The 21,794-nt window shown below is 35.7% G+C and overlaps 4 protein-coding genes across 6 annotated transcripts; 2 read left to right on the forward strand and 2 right to left on the reverse strand.

Moving 5' to 3' along the window:
- The first annotated feature begins 2,434 nt into the window (after positions 1-2,434).
- Positions 2,435-4,596, forward strand: LOC130631825 (uncharacterized). Of its 2 annotated transcripts, none has more exons than XM_057444428.1 (2): positions 2,435-2,967; positions 4,466-4,596. In XM_057444428.1, the coding sequence occupies exons 1-2, from the start codon at positions 2,435-2,437 to the stop codon at positions 4,476-4,478; spliced, it is 546 nt and encodes a 181-aa protein (XP_057300411.1). In that variant the 3' UTR covers positions 4,479-4,596. The 2 variants fall into 2 exon arrangements, with proteins under 2 accessions (XP_057300411.1, XP_057300412.1); XM_057444429.1 differs by lacking the exon at positions 4,466-4,596 and adding an exon at positions 3,071-3,093.
- Positions 2,961-4,763, reverse strand: LOC130631809 (uncharacterized). The gene is made up of 2 exons (XM_057444427.1): positions 4,140-4,763; positions 2,961-3,889 (listed from the first exon to the last, which is right to left on the reverse strand). The coding sequence occupies exons 1-2, from the start codon at positions 4,761-4,763 to the stop codon at positions 3,818-3,820; spliced, it is 696 nt and encodes a 231-aa protein (XP_057300410.1). The 3' UTR covers positions 2,961-3,817.
- Positions 4,764-6,217: 1,454 nt separating this feature from the next.
- LOC130631783 (ARL14 effector protein-like) lies at positions 6,218-14,351 on the reverse strand. 2 transcript variants are annotated; one of them, XM_057444426.1, is made up of 5 exons: positions 14,269-14,351; positions 9,229-9,391; positions 9,056-9,077; positions 7,493-7,638; positions 6,218-6,759 (listed from the first exon to the last, which is right to left on the reverse strand). In XM_057444426.1, exons 2-5 carry the CDS (start codon positions 9,261-9,263, stop codon positions 6,552-6,554), a joined length of 411 nt encoding a protein of 136 aa, XP_057300409.1. In that variant the 5' UTR covers positions 9,264-9,391; positions 14,269-14,351; the 3' UTR covers positions 6,218-6,551. The 2 variants fall into 2 exon arrangements, with proteins under 2 accessions (XP_057300409.1, XP_057300408.1); XM_057444425.1 differs by having other exon boundaries at positions 8,765-9,077; positions 14,269-14,349.
- Positions 14,352-15,636: 1,285 nt separating this feature from the next.
- Positions 15,637-21,628, forward strand: LOC130641242 (uncharacterized). Its single transcript, XM_057448352.1, has 5 exons — positions 15,637-15,752; positions 15,860-16,751; positions 16,815-17,454; positions 17,563-21,392; positions 21,560-21,628. The coding sequence occupies exons 1-5, from the start codon at positions 15,637-15,639 to the stop codon at positions 21,626-21,628; spliced, it is 5,547 nt and encodes a 1,848-aa protein (XP_057304335.1).
- Positions 21,629-21,794: the final 166 nt, after the last annotated feature.

Raw genomic sequence — 21,794 nt, forward strand, 5'->3', positions numbered from 1 at the left:
TTCGATTTTAGTGACTTACATAAAAGTTGAGCTTATGGCGGCGAAAAACAAACTGGCTATTTTTCCGGCATGTATGTAATTTGCAGACTCGGACATATAGATATATCTAGAATTATTATAGAATGAGTCGCGCTAAAATATTTCTTTGTAATATACTTTTCGAAAAAAATTTAAACCAGCAAGCAAAGTGCGCTGGTCTGTTCATTGCGCAAAACGCGTTTGCCGGATTTTTAATATGTGCGCAGGATATACGGAATTTGAGGATTTTAACCGGATCGTAGCTTCTTTAAGTGATAAAACTTGGGACAAGACTTGGGACAACCCGAAATCCATTGGAATTATTAAAAGTATGTCGCATATTTGCTATTTCGGTAAAAATCATGTCGTGCATTCTTAACAAAGGTTCTGTGACAACAGAAAACGAGTATTATTAATATAAAGATTTTGCTTTCTCGAATGTATATAATATTTCAACATGCATTGTGGAGAATCATTAGATGTACTGCTTTGACAAATTGAACGCTGCTAACACCGTTTTTCGTTAAATCCGTTGACAAAGCGCCACTGAAAGACGAAAAGCCCTAGGAACAAGGTTATATCTCTAGAATAATTATGAGTACCATAACCCTAAATATTTAACTGCGAAAAACAAAAATATATATTTTTACGCAGCCAAAAATCCAAACTTCTAGTAAACAAAAAGAGATAAATAGAAGATTTTTTCAACCTCGATCCCAGGGTCTGTCACTCGCAGGCGTTTCATCCTCATATCAAAGAAAGCGACAGGCCCTGGTATTGAGGTTAACAAATTGTAACGTAATAACGACTTTAATGAGCACAATAGTAATATGTTTCTGTTTACGGTCGGAACCTTCTAACATTTTGAAAAGGTTAGCAAAAATAAAAATCGAGTCATTGAGTATTGATATTTTCTTCAGATTTGCTCAAAGATAATTGCTTTCTGGCAATTATAGAGCAAGATTTAGTTTGTCTCGATTATTATGTGTTATAAATGAAGACTTGTCGTCAGTTCTACTTCGCATTCTGATACTTAATCAACAAGTTACCAAAGTTTACATGTATTTTATTTTCATTTATGTATAAATTGAGGACTACATCATACCAACTCAAACCGAACTTGGACTGGTCTTTCTAGAGAACCAACGCCTGCTCCTTTTTTGTATCCATGGTTTTCCTATCCTAAAAAGAATGAAATAAAACTCCTCGGAAGCCTGGAAGGTTTTTATTCCAGGTTACAAAAAAGTGATGGAGACAAGACGTGCGAGAAGGAAGAAATACAAATATATTCAATTTATAAACTTGTACACATAAAATACACCATACAACTAGATGTATAACGTCACTTTTCTTATCAACATCTGCTGTTTTTGTTTCTGTGTATGGTCCCAATAACGAGCGGCTAATGACAAGAATATTCAATTCTTGACTGGCTGGCTACCAATAAGAATACGAGTTAATTTTGGCAAACTAAAAATTGCTATTAACGCGCATGGTTTAAAAATTTTTACGGTTAAAGCCTTCTAGAAGTTTCTTTTCTTTTCTATGGAAATATAACTTCAAACATGCGCAGATAGTTGGCAACGAGTTTCCTAACGCTTTTAAAGCAGACGCCACTGTGTAGAGAGCATGCGCAGTGAGATTAGAACTTAGGGAGGGGAAGAGTTGGAAATAATTCGCTGCGGTTTGAATCAGCAAGCATTAAGCCGTAATACGTCTTTTTATTGTGTCAGTCTCAATGTGTAAAGAGAGTATGAAGTCAGAAACATCCTCTTTGTAGTGAGACCGATATTGTTCCAGATACCATCATTTCCATAACTGTTACGAAATCGGGAGTTAAGATCTTGATCCAGCTTGAGAATTACATTCGCGAAGTCACATTCTGTATGACAGCATGCATGCAGTTTATGCCTTGTTGAATTTTTCCGTTACTCAAGCAAATGACGTAAGAGATTTAATTTATTGCTAGTTTTTGTGAAATTTGCGAAAATTATTGACTAACTTCGAAAGAATCAATTCTAACGAATTTTTAAATCTTTTGTTCTTCGAAGTTTACTACCCAGAAGCTCTTTCAACACGGTACAAAATGAGAGAATCAAGTCGTTGAATTCATTTTTTACCAAATTTAATTCTCGCGAAATATTAATGACCAACCTCGTCCCCAAGGCATCTTGTATCTTTTCTGATCCTGGGACGGCGATACGAACATGGCCCTGGAGGAGGCCTCGTCACATGACCCTCCAATACACAGTATTTCTGTGTGTAATACTTAAGGAGATTTGTCTCAATGTACCAAAGTTTTATATATAACCTTGCAGAGCTAAGCGAGATCGGCGTTTAACGTAAAAGATATGGCGAGTTAGTTGTTGTTGTTTTAAAATTCAAAGCGTGAACGCAGTTTTTTACTGTTTTCAAAATGCATAAAGATATACTAACGTTATTCAAGCGATTGCAAATCGCATTGCATCAAGGTGGATTGGAAAATGATTATTTAAAACCTAAGCAAATTATTTGTTTGCAAAGTCTTTTCCTACATATTGACGTAGTGGCAGTCCTTCCCACTGGCTATGAAAAATCAATGATATTTCAGCTTCTCCCTTCCTTCCTACCCAAAAAGACGAGTAGAAATATAGTTATTGTGGTTTCTCCCTTGTCTTCGATAATTGAAGGTCAAATAAAAATATTGAGAAATCGTGGCATTGTTGTCAATGTCTTTTCAACACATTGTCATAAAGAGGAGGAGGTTGACTTGTTTAATAATGATATTGATAAAAATGAACCAAATTACTGGGGTGTTTCTGTGGATGTGTGGTCTGGAGCTTTGGATATTTTATTTACCCATCCAGAAGACATATTAAGTGAATCTGGCAGAAAATTGATGAATTCTGATATTTTTCAAAAAAATGTGGTTGCATATGTGGTTGATGAAGCACACTGTATAGAAGGATGGTAAGACATTTTGCTACCATTATTTTTTATAAGAACACAATTTCAAAAATATTAACTAAATATCAACAAATATATAATTGTAGTGTTCCTTTTTCATTTACAGAATTTGGTGAATAGACTAAATGGCCTTTGTATGCGACATTACTGGCTTGAAAGGTGAACAGTGCTCAAATCTATCAGAAGGGGTATGTGCATCATATAACAGATATTTTGCACCAGAAAACCTGACACGTGTGAGTTGGTCACCAGCAAAACAAATTTTCATATTACCCATTGGATCGTCGGCTGTTTTTATCACATGAGACATTGGCTGACCGATCTGGGATTTCAGGTTCCTCAAGCATGGGTAAATTTGGTATCCTGCCAGCTTTGTAGTAGATTTCTCATATCCATTTTTCATACTGACGAAGAATTTTAACGCAATCAGCATGGTTAGCCTCGTTCGCAGTAATAATGGGCATAGACACTATACAAGATTTTTTTACACATTTCTGGACTGTATTCATGTAATATGTGGTCTGGTATCAATGATTTCAGGAATTTGAATTTTGTTAAATATTGAACCATTATTCTACCAACTAAAACTTTTGTGTTTTCGATGTAAGTTTTCCATTCCACTATAGATAGCGAGAAAACAGATCGTGGTAATGATGAAACTAGACTTCTTGGTATGTTGTTGGGAAGATAAAATTCTGTTTTCTATTAGAATAGAAGCAAACAAGTGTAAGTCTTTATTTTGTACGTCCTTTCTCATGTGACCTTTCATGATGCGGAGGTCCCAGTTGTCTCCTGTACCACGAAATGTCTTTCATCTTTAATTTTTGCCACTGCAGTGTCAATAAAATGTCCCCTAGATAATTTTAACAGGATATCTCTGCATTTTGTTGATAGACACACTCCAAGGATTAAGACGACATTGAAGCTATTAAAAATATGTTTATATATAAATATGTATATTGAACACAATGAGACCTTTATTATAGATTCTTAGCACAGAGCACAATATTTTTCATTATATATATATATATTTAATATATAAGATATGTTTTTTTTAGCATTAATATTTCTGTTAAGGACTCTTAATATCATTGTAGGATTTTATTAGTAAGTTTATAATAAGTTTTTGTTATATATATTATTAATTTTTATAAACTTTATTTTAGATTATATACCTGTTTTGAGCATCCACCATCTGTGTTGATTCTTTGTAGTAAACTAAGCTCATGCCATCTGGAATTCATAAGAACTGAATATACAAAAGAGTGTTTTATTTTCAGTGACTCTTTAGTTTCTGTAAAGTCAATTAAGTTCCCTGAGATAGCATTAAAAATATCTGTTAGAAAACAGTGATGTTGGACCATTTCTTCCCAAAGTTTACTAAATTTGAATTTTGTTATTCCAGCACAGGTGTTGTTGTAAAGAACAGAGCTTGTATTTTTTCTTTTACATAACTGCTCACACGAAATGGCCAAATCGTCTGACAATATTTTTTTTATAGCAACATAAACTGATTTGCAATCTGTCCTTATCATGTGTGCCACTGCAGTTGGATCTGATGTATCTATCGCATTACGTAAAGATTCTGTTTGTTTTTTTGACAAAGGAGATGATAGTAAGCTGTCTGTCAAATTTTTGTTGTATATGGAAAATGTTGCTGTAGAACTTTTCGTAGTTGGCATATTTGTTATATCTTGTAATAGAGTTTTATTAAAATTTAACTGCTTTTTAGCGGTAGTTTCCACTTCCTTTGTTGCTGATTTTTTTGGTGATATTTTGGAGCAGGGTGATGATTTCATACATCTTTTCACTGAAACATTCTGTCTTTGTTGTAACTGCGACCTGCGTATTCCCAAATTTTGTTAACAAAGCTTTCACATTTTCGGCATATACAATTTGAGAAGCCATCATTTTCTGCAAGCCTATGCCACAAGCTCGTAATATATTTCTCGCCATTTCCTTTTGCTTTCCTTGCACTGAATAGATACGTATTAGATGATTTTTCAGGGTGTCCGAATTACACAAGGGACACTTGCCTTCTTTTGCCGTACCAGACCGTTGATAAAATTTTTTTGGTGTTGATTGTGTTGGATTCATCACCTTGAACAAACGAAAATTATCTTAACTTTAGCTTCATAGCTATGTCACAACTTTTTTACTTTGTTATATAATTGGTAATAAACACATCAAATAATTTTAAAGTAAGTTACCTACAAAGTACTTGGTTCTGTACCATTTATTCTCGCATTCCAAATTTTTTTAAATTAACAGTGATGAAAAATATCAACTAATGTATCTAGCCACAGCTAGCTATATAAGTTAGCCATGTAACATAAAAAAATCTTAAAACTACATCATTTATTCAGCTTACAAAAAACCACGTTGTTTATGTAGTCTTTAAAACGATATTAAACGCACCTACCATCATACCAATAACCAGTTGTTATAAACCTTTGCATAGCTAATAGACTTGCTACAATAATGCTTTTTTAGATTTTTCTGTTGCAACATAATCTCCTTAAACCATAGACAGTTTAAAGCTGAAACAATAAAAACTTGATGTCTTTGACAGCCATAAATTTAAAATGTAAACTAAAAAGTCAAAATTTATTTATATATAGTTCTTATTTCTGATAAGCCTGGAATGCCTAACATTTTCTTATTAAAAAATCGTTGATATTTAAGAGTTTTTTCTACCTAGAACAACCACAAAAGATATCTACACAAGACAATTATTATCCCCACGTGTAATTTTTTGGCTAATCTATACTATATTTTTAAAATCAGCTGATTGTAGCTGACGTCAGCATGGCCCTCGTTTAAATCAGTTTCGTCCTTTCATAGACTCTGGCGTTTATTAAATGCAATTAGCACATCTAAATACTGCTTACTCAAACGCGACTTCAAAGAACGCACCTTCAGACCCTACCGGCTGCAATGGCATGTTGATGATTTTGTCATTTTGTAAATCCGCCGAAAAAATGTCATTGTATCAATATTCTAGTAGGGGGTTGTAGATAGCATTACTTAAACATGAGAATTATAACCTAAAAAATTTTAACTTTCAACCAAAATATAATCTGCAGGTATCTTCTAACATCATGTGTAAAGATTAGCATCGTGTCATCTAGGTGTAACATACCGATGTTAGTTTTCAAAAAACTTACAAGTACCTCTTAAACTGTATTCATTAGCTGTCGGCTTGTTATTGTTCATCTTTGCGTTTTTCAACCAGGTTATAAAATTTTATAAATATATTTTATCAAAAATTTCTTCTTTATAAAGAATATAAAGCTAATCTTTAAATCGATATAAAACACTTTTTTTAACATATATACACAATAAAAATATACCATCAGACATCTCTAACCGAAATGCGTGTACTCACTCTTCATAAAATTCACCTTACTTTCAAGAAGCGCGCTGCTGTCAATTTTCACTTTTGAAGTTTATTGCTTTATCGTTAAACTTTAGCCTATGGTTTTGTAGGAGCTAGTAAGCAAGTTTCCTTTCTTCCAATAATGTATTCTTTCTTTATTTTATGGCAATCTTTTCCATTCCAACTACGAATTTTTATAGCCACCATATTACTTGGTATCGTAGACAACCAAATCGTACGTCCATTTACGATCGCAGCGACATGTTGAGCCGCATTTTTCCGAATTGCATTGTGGGCATGGATAGTGACATCCTGGACAGTCAGCAATCATGCAGTCACATAAATCTTGACCAGTGCTTTTTAAACAACCGTTATTGTCATGAAGTGTGGCTTTTTTAGTCTTCTTACCACGCTTTCTGAAAAGAAAGAAATGTCATTATAAGTAAAGCAAAACAAGCACTTTGAAGCAAGTGAAAACCAGTTAGAGGTAGTTTTAACCAGTTGAAGGTAGTTTCAACCAGTTAAAGGTAGTTTTAACCAGTTAGAGGTAATTTTAACCAGTTAGAGGTAGTTTCGCCCAGTTAGAGGTAGTTTCGACCAGTTAGAGGTAGTTTAAACCAGTTAGAGGTAGTTTTGACCAGTTAGAGGTAATTTTAACCAGTTAGAGGTAGTTTCGCCCAGTTAGAGGTAGTTTCGACCAGTTAGAGGTAGTTTAAACCAGTTAGAGGTAGTTTTGACCAGTTAGAGGTAGTTTAAACCAGTTAGAGGTAGTTTCGACAAGAGAGGTAGTTATAACCAGTTAAACGTAAAATGGTGACCACAGAAAAATAGAATTCCCGGACTCCTAAGGACATTGATGTTATTTTTCCACGTAAAATTCATTGGGATAATTCCAGGTTACAACGGCTAACCATGCAAAATTTCCAGAAAATCTAGGACTTTAATTTTTACGTATTCGAGAAGATTCTTTCTGTGAGGTTTGTAAATGATTTATATAGACAGTGAAACCTCCCTATCACAACATTAAAAAAAGTATAGAGAGATGTCCGCTACTTAGACGTTTAATATGCTCTTAGATGTTACTGACTGCAAAGTGTGCACCAAGGCTCTTCTTCCGCCGGAGATTATATATTATGCAATGCGCCTTACCCCTGGTTCGATGACTTATCGCCTAATAAACGATTCAATTTCCGTCTTTCCCGATTACTAAATTCGGGCTTAAATCCAAGTAGATCTTTAGTGGACGGTCCAGGATTGTGGAAAACCAATTGTTGCATTTCACGTTTCAGCTTCTCCTACAGATCAAACAAGAAATAATAGAATATAAAACATTATGCAGTGAAACGACATCATGAGAAATAAAACGATGAACTACAGCGCTAGCAGCAATGATGTGGCGGCTGTGAACATATGGCTTCAGGCTTAAAGCCATACGTTTGCACCATCAAAGTGTTGTCAACATGTTGGGATCATTATCTGACACCAGGACCGTTGTGTGAAAAAGTAAGTGACGGCAGCACTCTATGTCAGCTAACTAAGTTACAGTCAGAAGAAGAGTGCCATTTTTAGCACGGGAAGTCCAGGTAAAGTCTGTGGTGAGGTAAAATAAGGGAAAAGGGTGGGAGCAAATTAGACAGAGTAGGTAAAAAGGAGAATGGAGAAGAGTGGAAAATACGAAGGGTGGGGCTGTAAAAGGGGAGGAATAATAAAGAGGTGAAGGTGAAGTAAAAGAAGGGATATTGTAGGGTAGGGAAAAGGATCGGTTGTAAAGTAGGGGAAGGTAAAGTAGAGAAGTGAGGATAGTATAGGGAGGGAGAGAATAAGGTGTATAGCGGTTGTCTGGTGAAATGGGGTTTGGAACACGTGTTCCGTTCAGAAACTTTTATTAAAGCAAAATTTAGTAATTTACTGTCTTCTTTAGCTTACATAACATTCACTTTGAAGATAAACGGTTTTGCGCAAATTGTTGAATTTTTTAAAGTTGATTAAAACATAGTAATTTCTGTATTTATAATATTTAAGGGTTAAATAAATCAGTCTGTATTATTATCGTCGTTACAAATATCGTACGCTGTATAAAAGTTATTAATTTTATCAGTACACAGTCACATCAACAAACAAAATTAACGAATCAGTTAATCAAGGACGCATGTATTTAACGCGATAACCTCCTCAAAAATCCTTATTTCCACTGAATAGCTCCCATCATATGTATCATTAGTTACGGTCTTTTAAAATACACCTTATTATATATTTTTAAAGAAATTTAAGCTCAGGAAATAAATGATAACGAGACATGAAGTAAACGAGAAGAAAGGATCATTCGTGTAAATTTTGCCCCTCATCGATTTCCTGAACAAATTAACAGATAACATTCTGTTATTGTCTTATTTATTAACGTTAATTTTTATTTTGGTTTACCTTGACTTCGTTATCACGAGCTTGTTTCCATAACTCAAAACAACACAAAATTCGGCCGGCAATATCAGAGGGTTTACAGTTAGTCTTATTATCGGTTTGAAAACCAAGTCCACAAAATATCCTCGTCTTCTCCTCGTCACCAATTTGTAACTTCTTTGAGCTAGGAAAATTTAATTTGATGGAGCGCGTGATGTCTCGATGGGAGTAAGATTTGTTGAAGTTATCCCATACATAGGAGAAGACGTGTTGACATGACAGACAGTTTGAATGATCAAGACCATTGCACAGTACCTCTCGAAATATAGATAACAACCTAAAAAGAAAGTCATCTCGTAATTCAAGATTTACTTACGGGAAAAAAATTATTTTTAAACTGGAAACTAATTAGATGGTTTTCTACACAAATGAAATTCTTGACGATTCAAAAAGGAATAAATAAAATAAATAAATAAATACGCACTTACCAAGTCATTAAATCGACTGATTCTTCTTCAGCCATAGCAAGTTGAAGACTGATGAAAGCTAATATAACGTGCGTACAAAAAATCTCCTTTGCTCAGTGCCTCAGCGGTAAACCATTAAATTATTTTACTTCTGTCTTTTTTATACTTTTTTTATTTATCTGCACTAAATTAAGACGAGGAGAAAGTATGAGCACTTGTTGATTAGAAGATATGAAACTGCATACTTGTCGAGTCGAAAGCACTTTAAGTTCCATGGACAATTAAATATAACTGCAGCCGTTTAACAAAAGACATGTTATTAACCTTTAATTTCTATTATCAAACATCATTTGTAACCATGACAACATAAAAACAACAATTCCCATGATAAAATAACATAGTTAAAAATATCTCATTTGCCTCATCTCCTTTGTGTTAAAAATTAATAAAATTTAATAATATATAGAAGCGTACTTGTATAAAACATTACGTTTACTACATAGGTCTATCAATTGTTTACGAAATTAGATACGTGTAAGTTATTAGTTAGTATGTTGTAATTCGCCTGTTGTAAAAAAAACGCACCATTCAGTGTATCGTGCATCTACGTTCGCCTGTTAGCATGAAGTGATAAAATTCATCCGCGGAAATTCGAAATAAAGCTGCGGCGCAACCATTTTGATTCTACCTTAAAAGATATTTGTTTTGCACTGTGGAGATTTTATGACACAAAATATGAACCCAATTACATAACTGACTACTTTAACAATTTAGCAAATTAAATTTTAGATACTGCAACAAAAATTTCCCCAGCTAATAATTAAATAACATTAAGGAATCCATTAAAACCGTATATTTCGGTAGCATATTTTATCTCTTTACTCTCTCTGAAAAAGTTGACACACATTGAAATTATTGAAAACACTTTACTACAAGTCATTGTATAGTAAAGATTGACACAAAATCATCCTATTAATGATAGAGTACCACCCTAAGACACCTATGGTTTGTAAACATACATAGTGAATGACAAGGCCAAGTTTGAAACGTGAACAACTTTCCTACAAATAATAAAAACTAAATTATATGAAAAATTTGAAATGAAACTGCTTTTAGGTAAAGTGGACGGGAGTTGGCAAGGCTATTTTAAGTTAGTAGCCTAAATTAGTTTTGATATCAAAAAAAAGTAATTGACAACACGGAAAGAAGTGATGTGAAGCAATGCAGTTTTATTTTATTATTACATTACAGAAAAAAAATGTTTGAGACACAAGACCACGCATGCAGGAAAATAAAGTTGGCCTGTGCAAAAACCGAAAGTCTAACCGATTAAGTTTAAAAACATACTATTTTCTCTGGTGTAAATTTTAAAAAGTTGGTACATAAAGAAACAGACACTAAAGATACCATTAATAAAACATTATAAAGAATAATTTTACAAAATATAAAAATTTAGTACTAGACTTTATACAATGACAACTATGAAATGAAACGAATCTTTTAAGAAATTTACAGAAAAGAGTTCTGAAGGGTTGCCACTCTTTTTTTAAAGTTAAGGAGATTTGAGGAGACGTGGCAACCCTATTCTATAAAAGGGTTTTTTATGCTGGTAAAAGTTTTCAGACTTTTTCCTTTTTCTTGATTGTCCTAAAAACACACGCGGAAGATTTTCAGCATGGGTGAAACATTTTGTTACAATTTAGAAGGGGGATTCAAGTTTAGGAAAAAAGTCAGCATTAAAGGTATAGTCAATACATCTGGAATTACTGATCAGTATGTATAGAGCAGATGTAAGGAAGCAATTTCACAGATTGGATGTAGAAAGAGTTCCCCATGTGTACAAGCACAAACCCTTTTTACACAGAATACTGCAGATTATGGTGAAATACATATGGCTAAATTTTCTTGTGGTGAACTAAAAATTTTGTTTAATATGGTATTTTTATATTTTGTGAATGAGAATGTGTCACTGCCTGTTAATAAGGATAGAGCTGTATGCATTTCTCCCCTCCCGCAATTATATAGTCCAGGATCTCTCATTTGATCCACAACATAGGAATAGTGGCGACAATATCAAGATTACAAAAATTCCACAGCCATTTATTCAGCGCATAATGGCTGTGCAACAGAAAAATAACGGGTAAAAAATTGCAAAGTAAAAATGAAAACACGCTCAAGATATCGTACTACTAACATATAACATTCGCACAGACGTACTTGTAATGAGAAAATTCAAATTTTCTCATGTATTTTTTGCTTTTAATTGCTAAGGATTGTTATAAATTCGTCAGGATAAAAACTGGGTAACTTTATTCAAAATATTTTTAAAACTCAATCAAAAAGCATTTGGCAATATGCGGAATGAGATTGGACAACCTGACACAGTTTCCCATCACTTCATAATTAGGAAAATGATTTTACTCTGTCCATGCTAGGAATTCACGTATACATACATATTATGAAATTAAAAATCCCAACATATGAAGATTTATCACTTAGAAACAAATCACTGAAATATTTTAAACTTCACTTTATTACTAATCAGTAAAGTTTACTGGCAAACTTTGTTATACATATTTTTTTTAATGCTGTAGTTTAAAAAAATCCCTTCATATTTTGTGGCATTTTAGTAAGCAATTGGAAATCTTCAATCAACTACTACAAGGGTTACTTTACACAGACGATGAAGAGGTTCAAACAAGAAGCTTGTGAAGATAGAAGTTTTCTTTGAAGGGTAATATTGGTAACAGTTTGGTATTCTTATTGTACTTAAATCTTCCTAAACTGTCAAATCTAGGAGAATAAAGTGTTATAATTTGGAACGCACCATTCATAAAATTTGCAGAAACTAACACTACCCCTCATTAATTTTTTTTGAAAATAATTGTTTCTACTATAAAAGCCCTTGAAAAACAATAAAAAAATAATGTTATTGCCCAATTTTTGACTTCTTTTCAAACAATAATTGCAAGCAAAACAGTAAATTTTTAAATAGCAACCTTAATCACAGTCCCTGCTTTTAAAGTTTTATGGGCTTAATTCCCATCAGAAATGAGAAAAATGCTAGAAACAAAGTTGGGCTACTATTTTGGCTACTATTTTTTTCGTTAAAAACCTTATTTTCAGAACTTTTTTCAGCTCTCTGACAAAAGCAGATGTTCAGAGTGGCCTTTCCAGAATTCATTTTCCAGAAGTAAATATCAGGACTTTTCTGACCTTTTCCTAGAAGTAATTTCGTTTGACAAAAACGGAAATTTCAATAAAAAACAAGCAAAAATCTAATGGACCTATTTGGATTTAAAACATTAGAAAAAACTAACAATCCAACCCTCAAAAAAGTTCAAAAATCTGTATTTTTGAACTGTTTTTGGCCAGAAAAACGGATTCTTAAAAACTGACTTTAATTTGAGGGTTAATTATCTCTATCTTTGTGCAAAATGATCCAACTCTGAGAAAAGCTCGAACTAGACAGACCTCACATGCAGCAGGCAGGTCCAGAAAAGTAAAGTAGATTTAGAAAATTTATTTCCCTAGATTTTTTCCTATATTGGCAACAATGATAAAGCATAATGTATAGATAAAGTATACGTAGGTGAATATTTATCATAGCACATCCGTATTTCATTCTCAACAGAGAATGCTTCACCCCGACCAGACCTCTGATCATGACGGGTGAGTATAATGCCTGTAAGTCATATTGAAGGAGAACTACTCTGTTCATCACTAACATACTGCCTGGCAATGGGTGGGATTCGATCCCCAGTCCCCAGAATATAAGTATGTCAATAAAGCATTGCCTATAATAATACGAAGAATGCGTCTGTCTTTGACAGGCAAAGGAGATGTGTTCATTTTCCTTTGATATTCCCACAAAAGTTATGTCTTAAATGTTAAATTTTCTGACATTTCAGCACAATGTTAACAACATTAATGTAACGTCAATATCTTAATTTAAATTAACGAAGTATACAATGGACCATGGACCAAATTGGGTAAGTTTCCAAACCTGGGCCCCAAATCCCTTTGGGAATGGACAGGATGATGAAGTCTCAAACAAACTTTTAAACCTAAATACCTATGCAACCATTCGTAAAAGTATATTATCCTATATATACATTTTTTTCAGTGTTTTAAGATTTTACAATTACAGTAAGGTATACATTTTCTTTATCAACGTTTCACACAATAGGGACAACATGTCAACAAGTTTCTAACATTCTTTTTCACATATGGACAGGTCACTGCTGGTGTTATTAAAATTTAAATGATGGTTCAACTGGAGCCATAGCTTAATGGTTTTAACTCTCGCACTTTTTGCAGGAGAACGGGGTTCGATTTTCCCTTAGCAGCTATTCGATATGAGCGAGTGTATGTTACCACAGACAGTGTTAACCCAAGCCATGTGAGGGAAATTTGGTAAATGGCACACCGTGTTGGCGTTGGATGTTGCACAGAGTTGTCTGGTAAAGCGCTGATCCTAATTGAGTCTGCGTAGCTCAAATTGCACATTAAATACTCCCCATCTCTAAGCCATCGCCCCTCCTAGAAATAATAGACAGGGTATATCCCTTAATGTTTGTGAGATTAGCCAAGTAAAATATGCACATCTATTTCCCCACAGCTTAGTGGTTATAACTTTGTGCAGGAGACCAGGGTTCAATTTTCCTTGGTGGTGATTCAATATGGGCAAGTGAATGTTACCATAGCCCTGGGTTAACCTTAAGCCATATGAGGTTGATAAAAAAGACAAAAATCTTTCTTGGCAACCCCCTCCTTATCATTATTACAAGATTAACAGGGCTGCTATATGGCTATGGTATAGGATATAGGAGAGGGAATACATTAAGTTTGGGGGGACACCATACTAGTGCACTATGCTAAAGTGGAAGGGGAAGTCAAGGGATTTAGTTGGCTAGTGTGTGTTTACTCGCCCAAAAAATAAAGGTAAATCAGGCTAGCTCAGTACGACAATATTGCTATAGGTGCATAACTTATGGTTAGATATAAAGATAAACTAGCGAACTAAAATCAAGTGAGAATAATTTAACGGAACTCGCATACCGTTTGACTTCCTGGTGATACTTCTTCATTCACCACGGGAGGAAGTGCAGCAACATTGTCATCTGGCTCTTCTTCAGCCATCTTGAAACAATCGTACCGCATTTGCCCAGTTACCCGTTGTTTTTATTTTCGTAAAGAAAACGGAGACAAGTTTCACACGAAGTAATATCAGCGCGTTAGTTAGAAAAAAGAAACCTATTTTGGCCTACCAAATGCCCTTTGAGCCACATAAACCAAGCAAGTTGGAATATAAAGTAGGGAAAAACATTTTTTGTTTCGAATCCAAGCTGATGATGTTACGGACTTGTGGACATTTCATTTTTCCGCAATCATATCAGACAGTCGCTAATGAAGGAAGGTACTACATTCTCTGCTTATACCACCATTAATCGAAAACACTAATAGAGTAAAAGTAACATTATCAACTGTGTTAATTCGTCAACCCATGCCATATAAGGGAAATTGGGTAGGCAATGCTGGTGTATACTCAATGTTGTATGCATTAGAACACAGGACCCTCATTGATAACAGGTTTCCAACACTGAAATGGCTATCCTGTAAAATATTCGGAATAATAATAATAATTACTCTTTCGCATTTGTCAACTACAAATATTTTGAGGCATTACCATATCGCATCGGCAAAGAGAAAAACCGGCGCACTTTCCTTCTTTTCCTTTTTCTTACATCAAGGACAATACTTGAGGCTGACGTTTCATTATTTTTTCCACTTAAACGGTTCGAGAAACAGTACTGTTCCTGCCGTATTGAAGTTTATATTTATTATGTAATTTGTGTTGTCCTTGTGTTGTCCCGTTTGTGCTCTGCTGTAGAGTTCGCTCTGCGGTGGAGTACGAGATGCATTATATTCGTTAGTTTTGTGTTGTGATGTCCCGTGTTAATTATGTATAAGAATGATTGTAATTTTGGTAATATTTTTAGTTAAATTTTCCCCTTGAGTCTGTTTTTTTGCACATCCTGCACATCCTTTTTCTGTGCTAGCAGTCTTCAGCATGTAGCGACAAGGTCGGACATAAACTTCAGGAATACATTCGCTGTTGAGTGAATCAGTAATTTATATTCGCAAATCACAGGAGTTGTCCTGTATCTCAGTTACATTATCAGTAGTTTTCTCTCACTTGTAGTTGGCTTGGCTTACGCCACTATATTTCTAGTAAGTGTTTATTTCTTATTATATTTTATGTCATCTTACATGTGTAATTTGTTGCTTAAATTTCGTCTTGTAATTTTATTGTTTAGCGAGTAAGATTATTAACTACTCCGTTGGAATCGTGTCTATAATTTCCAAGCACCTACAAAAGTAGAAATATAAGTAACACTGGATTCGTTGGAATCGCTATTCAAAAGGATGTCAGTAACGAAAGAGACTCGACCAGAGATTGAAGCATCTCCCGTTAATGATGACGAAGAAAGAAGAGTTGTCAAACTAACAGAAAAAGGAAAATCCTTTAAACTTCAGTGTCTGTTAGAAGAACGAGAAAGAATATTCAGGCGATTGATGAGAAGGTCGTCCGAAATAGACAACTTAGTGGGCTTCGGAGCATAACGACGATAGAAGAAACGCTATTAAGATTCAACGACTTGGTAAAAAAGTTTGAAAATGTTCACGAACAATGCGTCCCACTCTTTACTGATGAAGAGAGGCGCGATGATCAAAATTGGTACGACGACAAAGACGAAAAAATATTTGATTTCAAACATCGTGCCATCAACCAAATTAGAGAGTTGAAAGAAAAGCAAGAATGTGAAAGTCTGAAATCGCACGATAGCCGAAAGGATAGAGCGTCTAGCAAGTCCCACACAAAGGCGTCATCCGAATCGTTTCAAGAAGGATTTAATAAGAAAGTGGAGAAAACCGAACGTATGAGTGAAGGAGATTTCAGAAATGAAAGACAAAGATTTGCTCTGGAATTGGAAGAGTTAAAAAACTTAGAGGAGGTGTCTCAACTCAAAGCACGTTTGGGTGTCCTGGACCGAAATCTGAAGCGCGTGCAAAAATGTCAACGCAGCCAACCAGATGTAGAGCGGTATCAACGCAGGATAGATGAAGGTATGAATTCGAGAGTTGATGATGAAAGTAGTATCTTGTTTAAGTTGTTGAAACTACAATCTGCACCAGAAGTTGACATTGAGCCATTTAATGGAGACCCACTAAATTTTAATTATTTTATGGCTATGTTTAAGGAGGTTGTAGAATCAAAGGTAGATGATCCCAGAGGCAGGTTAACCAGACTTATAAAGTTTACAATAGGTGAACCTAGAGAACTTATTCGACATTGCATACAGCACCCCCCTGAGGTTGGTTATGAAAACGCTATTGAACTTCTGACAAAAAGGTATGGGAATCCCCATATTATTCTAGCTAATTACAGAAAGGAAATAAGAGATTGGCTTCAGTTAAAGTTCAACGACGCAAAAGGGTTCAGAGATTTTTTCAGTTTCTTAATAAAGTGCCAGAGCATTGTAATTGGGAGGGACTGAAATGTGTTGGATACCCCTGATACCATATGTGCTCTCGTTTCCAAGTTGCCAGGTTCTTTGACGGATCGTTGGAACCGCAAGGTTATGATAAAACGTCATAAGCACCTTTCAGAACCTAGTTTAGAGGATTTCATTGACTTTATTGAGCAGGAGTCTACCTTGATAAATGATCCGCTATTTTCAAGGAACGCACTTAAGCAGTTTACTAACACGAAGGAAAAGTTACCTGATAAGAGGAAATCTTACAAAAGCTTTGCTATGAATACCAACTATAGATCGTCAAATGACATTAAAAGGCTGTGCCCTGCTTGTTCTGCTAAGCATGATTTAGATGACTGTAAACTGTTTCTGAGTTATACCATAGAGGACAGAAGCAAATTTCTTGGACGAAAAAGATTATGCTATGGCTGTTACGATCCAATAACCGACGAACACAACGCAAAATCCTGTCCACATCGACGCAAATGTACCATTTGTAAAGGAAACCATCCTACTGGTTTGCATGGCTTTAGATTTAGGAAAAGAAGTGACTCCAAGGATAAGGAAGAAAACAAAGAAAGCACCGAAGAGAAGGAATCTGTTAAGAGCAATGTCACTGGATTGTCAAAATCATGCAATTCTTTAAACGTTGGTGAAGTTATCAGTCTTTGCATAGTGCCAGTAAAGGTATCACATAAATCTACTGGTAAGAGTGTGACTACCTTAGCCATGCTGGATAATTGCAGCCAAGCTTCGTTTGTAACGACAGATCTAGTCAAGAGATAGGACGTCAGTGGTGCTGAAACATCATTAGCCATTAAAACAATTAACGGAACAGAAACTGTTAAATCTGAGGCAATAGAAGATTTGATAATTGAAGGCATTAGCACACAATTTGAAAATATCCCGTTCATGTTACCCAAGGCATACACAAGAAGAGAACTGCCCGTAGATAAAGATGATATAGCAACTACCGATAAGTTATCTCAATGGAAATACTTGGAACCGGTTTATCCACACTTTAGAATCCAGAAGTTTGATGTTGACTTGTTGATTGGCGCAAATTGTGCAAAGGCACTTGAACCAGTGGATGTGCTGCCCAGTCAAGAGGGTGGCCCATATGCATACCGAACCATACTTGGATGGTGCATTGTAGGACCAATCAAGTCAGAAGGTAAAAATAATTATTCTATCAAATCTTGTCATAAAATTGCTGTGAACGACATAGGAAACAACGGAATTGCTAAGCATCATTTTGAATCAAAAAGTAGTGTGAAAGAAACTCATATTAGTAACATGCTTGAAAAGTTGTACCTTTCAGATTTTACGGAGGCAAGATTGTCGCCTCGCAGCAACATAGAATTTAATCTAGAAGAAATGTCAATAGAAGATAAAACATTTCTAACCATAATGGAGTCAAAAGCAGGCAAGGTTGGAAGTCATTATGAACTGCCTTTGCCATTCCGAAACAAAGACTTGTTGATGCCTGACAACAGAAACGTTGTGCTGAGAAGACTGATGCATTTAAAGGAAAGATTTATACGAAATCCGAAATTCCTAGCTGAATACCAAAGGTTCATGAAGAACATCATAGATAAAGGCTATGCAAGAAAAGCCGTGCTACCTGCATCTCCTGAGAAGTCTTGGTATATCCCCCATCATGCAGTTTATAATGAAAAGAAGAATAAGATCAGAGTAGTCTTCGATTGTGGAGCAGAATACCATGGTAGATCATTAAACAAGGAATTGATCCCTGGACCAGACTTTACCAACCATCTTATAGGTGTGCTTAACAGATTTAGAGAAGGAACCATAGCAGTCATGGCTGACATCGAATCTATGTACTTCCAGGTGTTTGTAACGGAACACCAAAGATCGTTTCAGAGAATTCTTTGGTGGGACAAAAGCGATAAAGAAATGACCAAACCGGTCGAATACGAAATGAATGTCCACATCTTTGGAGCGACTTCGTCTGCGAGTTGTAGCAATTATGCCTTGAAGAAAACTGCCTTAGATAATCAAGGCAAATTTAGAACTGATGCAGCGGAAACGTTATTGAAGAATTTTTATGTCGATGACATGCTGAAGTCAAAAGATAATCTTGGTGAGACCATTTCGTTAATGAAAAACGTCACTTCTATGTGTAAGGCGGGAGGTTTTAGGTTAACAAAATTTGTCAGCAATAATAAAGAAGTGTTATTGTCTATACCTGAAGATGATCGGAAAACGGGGTTTACTGATTGTGAATTATTGTCTGGAGATACGGATCTGCCGTCCGATAGTACGTTAGGTATCACATGGGATATCGAAATGGATTGCTTCAAATTTAAGATCGAACTGAAAAAGACGCCCTACAGCAGAAGAGGTATGCTTTCTATGTTGAGCACGTTGTACGATCCTTTGGGATTTATAGCTCCATTTCTAGTCAGAGGAAAAATAATCCTTCAAGAACTGTGCAGCATGAGCCTAAATTGGGATGACCCAGTTCCTGAAGACAATTGTAATGACTGGAACAGATGGAAAGACTGTATCCAGCCTCTTGAAGGATTTAGAATACCGCGATGCTTCAAGCCCAAAAAATTTGGTAAGATTGTTCATTCCTCGATCCACTACTTTTCTGATGCATCAGAGTTTGCATATGGCCAAGCTACGTACCTAAGAATAGTAAATGAAAGTGGCAGAGTACATGTTTGCTTGGTTATGGGTAAGGCAAGAGTCGCTCCTTTGAAATTCGTATCTATGCCTCGATTAGAATTAACAGCAGCTACTTTGTCTGTTAAGATAGCTTCTTTGTTGAGACAAGAATTGCGACTACTATGTATTAATGAATATTTTTGGACTGATAGTCAAGTCGTCTTAGGATATCTAAAGAATCAAACGAAAAGATTCAAAGTTTTTGTGGCTATTAGGATCGAGATTATCAGAAGCAACAGCAAAATCGACGATTGGAATTATGTACCGTCGAACGAAAATCCGGCCGACATAGCGTCAAGAGGATCAGATGCTTCCAAAGACAAACAAGTTAAAATGTGGTTTAGAGGACCAGAGTTCTTGTGGAATGATCAGTCTAGTTGGAAACTATCCAAACACGCCGCAGAAGTAGACGAAAACGACCCGGAGGTTAAGAAAGTGAAAGTAAACGCTTGCCTAGTCACAAATGATCTGATGAGCACGCTTGAAGAACGCATGTCTTGCTGGAAGAAAATAAAGCGTGTAATGGCGTGGATCCTTCTGTTTGCAGATAGAATCAAAACGATAAAACCCGGCGATGCATCCACGAAAGGTATCATCGACGTAGAACGATTGAAATGCGCTGAAAGAAAAATCATGCAACTGACTCAAGAAAAGTATTTCGAAACGGAATTGCGAAATTTGTTGTCTGGGAAAATCAATGTTAAAAACAAATTGTCGAAACTTAATCCCTTTGTTGATTCACAAGGCCTGTTAAGAGTAGGAGGAAGAATCGAACGATCTGGGCTAGATAAAGAACATGTGCATCCTATCATCATGCCGAAAGAGAGCCAGACATCCATGTTGATTATTCGATATTGCCATCAGAACGTCGCACATGCGGGCAGAGAAATAACCATCAACAAAGTACGAAGTTATGGGATTTGGATCGTGAATATAAATGCTTTAACACGAAAGGTCATTCATAAGTGCACCATATGTAGGAGTTTAAGAGGACGTGCTGGAGAGCAAAAGATGGCCGATTTGCCAAAAGAAAGGTTCAACGAAGCACCACCATTCAGTTATTGCGGATTAGATTGTTTTGGTCCATTCTTGATCAAGGTAAGGAGAAGCGAGATGAAAAGGTATGGTGTATTGTTTACATGTTTGTCTAGCAGAGCTGTACACATTGAAATCGCAAGCAGTTTAGAAACTGATACGTTTATTTTGGCCCTTCGTCGCTTTGTTGGCAGAAGAGGAAACGTAAGGTATCTAAGATCTGATAATGGGAGTAACTTCGTTGGAAGTGATAATGAATTAAAACGAGCTTTTTTAGAAATGGATCATGAAAAAATCAAGTTTTTTCTAAACGAGTTAAACACTGATTGGATATGGAACTTCAATCCACCAGCAGCCAGTCACATGGGAGGAGTCTGGGAGAGGCAGATAAGATCAGCCAGACAAATTCTAACCTCATTGCTAAAGACCCACGGTTCAAGTTTAGATGATGAATCATTAAACACCCTCCTCATTGAAACGGAAGCCATATTAAACTCAAGACCCCTAACAGTCGATACCCTCAGTGACGCGAATAGCTTCATACCAATATCTCCATCAAATATCTTGACAATGAAGTCAGATGTCGTGTTGCCACCACCGGGAGAATTTCCGAAACCTGATGTTTATTCGAGGAAAAGATGGCGTAGAGTTCAACACATAGCAAATGAATTCTGGATTAGATGGAGAAAGGAATTTTTTTCAACCCTTCAGGAACGTCGACGTTGGAACACGATTAAACGTAATTTTGAGGTTGGAGACATCGTCATATTAAAAGACTCAACCATGTTTACGGTTCGAAATCGATGGCCGTTAGCAAGAATTGTGAGCGTCGTGTCAGATAAGCATGGAATAGTGAGAATTGTGAACATTCGAATGAGCGGATCTCGAGTCGTAATGCAACGGCCGATATCAAAGGTAGTTTTGCTTCTGGAAAACGAATAGTCCGATTCCCGACGAGGAGCCATTAGGTTATGTTGTATGCACGAACATGAGAGGAGCCATGTGTTCCTGCCGTATTGAAATTTATATTTATTATGTAATTTGTGTTGTCCTTGTGTTGTCCCGTTTGTGCTCTGCTGTAGAGTTCGCTCTGCGGTGGAGTACGAGATGCATTATATTCGTTAGTTTTGTGTTGTGATGTCCCGTGTTAATTATGTATAAGAATGATTGTAATTTTGGTAATATTTTTAGTTAAATTTTCCCCTTGAGTCTGTTTTTTTGCACATCTTGCACATCCTTTTTCTGTGCTAGCAGTCTTCAGCATGTAGCGACAAGGTCGGACATAAACTTCAGGAATACATTCGCTGTTGAGTGAAT

This window comes from Hydractinia symbiolongicarpus, chromosome 1 (assembly GCF_029227915.1).
Source record: "Hydractinia symbiolongicarpus strain clone_291-10 chromosome 1, HSymV2.1, whole genome shotgun sequence".
Classification (NCBI taxonomy): domain Eukaryota; kingdom Metazoa; phylum Cnidaria; class Hydrozoa; order Anthoathecata; family Hydractiniidae; genus Hydractinia; species Hydractinia symbiolongicarpus.